General features: G+C 38.1%; 1 protein-coding gene across 1 annotated transcript; it reads right to left on the bottom strand.

Moving 5' to 3' along the window:
* Nucleotides 1-1,726: 1,726 nt before the first annotated feature.
* LOC124896235 lies at nucleotides 1,727-3,400 on the bottom strand. The gene is made up of 2 exons (XM_047407765.1): nucleotides 3,192-3,400; nucleotides 1,727-1,862 (listed from the first exon to the last, which is right to left on the bottom strand). Exons 1-2 carry the CDS (start codon nucleotides 3,398-3,400, stop codon nucleotides 1,727-1,729), a joined length of 345 nt encoding a protein of 114 aa, XP_047263721.1.
* Nucleotides 3,401-3,892: the final 492 nt, after the last annotated feature.

Below are 3,892 nucleotides of genomic sequence, written 5' to 3'. Positions count from 1 at the left end.
AAGCATGTGACCCTTATCAAGCTCTAAGGGTTGAGTTAAGCTTAGAATTTTGTGGTGTCTTATAGTTAGTTCGGGAAGTTCATCTATTGGCTAGATTGGGTATTTGTTTAGTTGATTTAGCTGAAGGTAGCATTTGGGTGCATAGTTGTGCAGAATCTTCCTTAGTGTTTGAGGTGAAGGAGAAACATGATAAAGATCCCATCCTAGTTAATTTAAAGGAGTTAGTTTAAGATCAGAAGGTAGAAGTTTTCACCCGAGAGAGAGAGATGGCGTGTTGAGATACTAAAATAGATTGTATGTGTTGTGCATTGATAGATTGTGTTCGCATATTATGGCTAAAGCGCATGGTGTGCGTTACTCCATTCATCCTGGTGCTACTATGATTTATTGAGAATTGTGGGAGATTTATTGGTGGAGTGGTATAAAGAAAGATATTGTAGATTTAGTAGCTAAATATTGAGTTTGTCAACAGGTTAAGGTAGAAAACCAAAGGCTTGGTGTTACTTTGTAGGAGTTTAGTAATCCCACTTGGAAGTGGGAAAAGGTGAATATGGATTTCATAATGGGGAGCATAATTTGATTTAGGTTATAGTAGACAATTTGACTAAATCAGCCCATTTTCTACCAGTTCATACATCCTACTAAGCTGAACATTAAGCTGTATATTACAGATTTGGTTTGATTGTATGTATTTCCATTGTCTATCATTTCAGATAGGGGTACTATGTTTAACTCTCACTATTGGATGGAATTTTAGAAGGTTCTTGGAACCCAAGTCCATCTTAGTTCAGCTTTTAATCCTCAAATGAATTATCAGGCAGAGAGAACCATTTAGACTCTAGAAGATATGTTGAGAGCATGTAAGGTTGATTTCAAGGGTTTTTGGGATGAGAATATGTCGTTAATTGAGTTCTCCAACAATAAGAGTTATCATTCTAAAATTTTGATGGCCTCGTTTGAGGCTCTTTATAGGAGAAGATGTAGATCACCTATTGGTTGGTTTGTAGGGGGTGAGATCGTCTTGATAGGGCTAGATGTGATGTTATAAGATATGGAGAAAGTCCTATTGATTCGATAAAGGTTAAAAAACTCAGAGTCATCAAAAATCATATGCGGATATGAGGAGAAGAAATCTTACGTTTAAAGTTGGTGAGATGCTTCAATCGGGCATGAAATATAGGTTAGGTGGCTCGTGGGATGAAGGTTGTCCCATGAAGAAACTTGTTTATGGTGGCATATGATATATCCACCCTCACTCATATATTGTAAATTTGGTTAGAAGAGGTTTATCTGAAGTTTTATTTCCTTCTTTGCACATATTTTCCATCGTAGCCTGGTAGTTCATGTAGAACTCCCAGACCAACGAAGGACAGTAAACACCACTTCCCCTAGTATTCCATTCCAAACCTTACTCCTTGAGTTTATGCATCACCTCAGGGCATCTGATCGACCGTGTAGTGATAATCTTCTTCTCCTCTAGAATTGGCTTTCGGGAACTTCGTCGATCTGTTCTGTAAAGTCCATCTAAATTAATCATTTCAGCCCCAGGGATTTGCCATCTAACATTGTTCCTAACCTCGAGGTTTTTGCATTTCACTAAAGTTCCCCATACTGGAGAATTCTTATCACCTTGCTGTTCTGAAGATGGTGATTTAGACTCAGTTTCTTCAGTTGCAGGCCTCTCAAAATCTTCAGTTTCAACTTCTTGTTTAGTTCTCTCAGAATTTTACTCAGTGTGTTCTGATCCTTGTTCCTCCGAAGCTTGCTCAGATGAGGTTGTTACCTCAGTATCATCAGTATCCTTCACCTCAATAGGCTTAGGTGGAGGCGGAACCTTTGGACTAGTCCTCTTTATTTTCCATCTGAGCAAAGGCTCCTCGTCTTAATAATCAGAGTCCTCATTGAAAATTTGTCGAGGTACACTCTCTTTAGCTACTTTCTTTGGTGTGGTTGGATTCTTTCTCTTAGGTTCCATGCTCAGTTTTGTACAACGTAGAAATCCTCAATTAGTAATCATAATAAAAAAAGAAAAGAAGAAGGATCACCTCAGTTTAACATCAACACTATTTTTAGTTCCCAGGTTTGATGACCTTTCTGATTTTCCATCACAGGTATGACGGTGCTTCAAAAGCGTTGTCAACCTTTTCTAGAATCTGAAAAATTTTCTCAGATTTGGATGGCATTTTTGAATGGCCGTCACATAGGTGCAAGGTCATAAACATTGCTATCAGACAACATTATAACTTCTAACTTCTCTTACTTGATTTTTGTTCTTCCAATATTCTCAATTTCAACTTAGGTCGTGTTCTTTACTGAGATTTCCATGAAACTATACTGCATTCTCCTATAAACCCTAGTTTTCAAAGGATCTTAAAGAATGTCAATGGATTTATCTCACTCCTTTTAAACCAAGGTTTCTTGTTGTTCACAATTGATCCAAAGAAAGATGAAGTTGAAGTTTTTCTCATACCTGGATGTCGACACTTAGTTGATGTACTCTGAGCACCTAGACTTGTGAGTGAGAGAAGAATGAGATGAGAGAGGAAGAAGATTTCTTGACTTAACTCTCAGGCTTCAACAAGGAAAGTATTAAAATTTTGCCTTAGAAGGGATTAAGTTTGAAAAAGGAAGGGAAATAACTCTCTAAGGAAAGAAAATTTAAAACTAATAGGAAAAGAACTATGGTACCCGGGAATGTGAACAGCTATGGCTAGGCTGGGTTAGCGCAAAATTTTTAAGCTAGGCTCAACTCCTTTGACGACATTTTTAATGGCGCGTCAGATACGTAACGGTGCTTTAAAATTGTCATCGACCTTAACAGAATAGGGTTTTAACTCGAGTATTTTGATGCTATTTCTCACGGCTTGTCATACTTGTGATAGCCCATCAAAATTGACGTCAATCCTCTTTAAGTTTACTGAAACCAGTTCACCTCCTTTGTACGACTCTAAGCTATAAATATTAAAAACACAAGTGCAATAAAATTAAAACATTGAGTTACCTCCCAAACCGCGCCTGATTTAACGTCGCGGCACGACGTGATTATCTTGACTACTCAGACTTCATCAAGATACAGTATCGATACCTCATTACCATTTTTCTGGAATGTATCCACAACCGAGAAGATAGTCATCTCCTCCAACTGCTTCATAAGAGGATGCGTTTTGAATCAGGCCTCCCTTTTTCCATACCTGAACTTTAGCTCATTGAGCTCCATATCAACCAATACTCTTCCCATGGCTAATAGTGGTATACCCAAAATGATGGGTACCTCAAAATCAACATCACAATCCAACATCACAAAATCTGTAGGCAGAATAAAGTCATCCACCTTTACCGGCACATCATACAATATACCAACTGGTCGTTTCACTGATCTGTCTTCTATCACAAGACGCATTATTATGGGGGTAGGTTCCCCCAATCCAATCTTCTTGTAGATATCAAGTGTTATCAGATTAATACTTGCTCCTAAGTCACATAAAGCTTTGGTAAGCTTCATGGACCTAATTGTGCACGTTATGGTAAATGCTCCAGAGTCAGGCTTTTTCTGCACTAAGGAATGTGAAGAAACAGCGCTACAGTGGTGGATGTAGTCCACTGGCTCACAGGTTTCCTTCCGCTCCTTTGTTAGTAATTCATTCATAAATTTATCATAGTTTGGCATTTTCTTAAATGCCTCCATCAATGGCACATTCACTGTCAGTTGTTTCATTATTACCATAAACTTGCTAAATTTTTTGTTGTCTACTTTCTTCTTCAATATCCGAGGAAAGGGAGGTGGTGGTCTTGGTATTTCTTTCAATACCACTCCCCCTTTGTTTTTATCTTCTTTCCTAAAATATCAACAAAACCATCCATCTTCTTAGACTCCACTGGATTTCTTCCTTCT

The sequence above is a fragment of the Capsicum annuum genome, chromosome 2 (genome assembly GCF_002878395.1).
Source record: "Capsicum annuum cultivar UCD-10X-F1 chromosome 2, UCD10Xv1.1, whole genome shotgun sequence".
Classification (NCBI taxonomy): domain Eukaryota; kingdom Viridiplantae; phylum Streptophyta; class Magnoliopsida; order Solanales; family Solanaceae; genus Capsicum; species Capsicum annuum.
The sequence above is the reverse complement of the archived record's forward strand: the minus strand, read 5'-3'. Positions and strand labels throughout refer to the sequence as shown.

Bases quoted from the DNA above. Each gene is read 5' to 3' on its own strand.
- LOC124896235 (XM_047407765.1), bottom strand. From the start codon at position 3,400: ATGCGTCTTGTGATAGAAGACAGATCAGTGAAACGACCAGTTGGTATA. The intron at 1,863-3,191 runs GTATGGAAAAAG...GCCTTTGCTCAG, and splicing joins CTCAATGAGCTAAAGTTCAG to ATGGAAAATAAAGAGGACTA.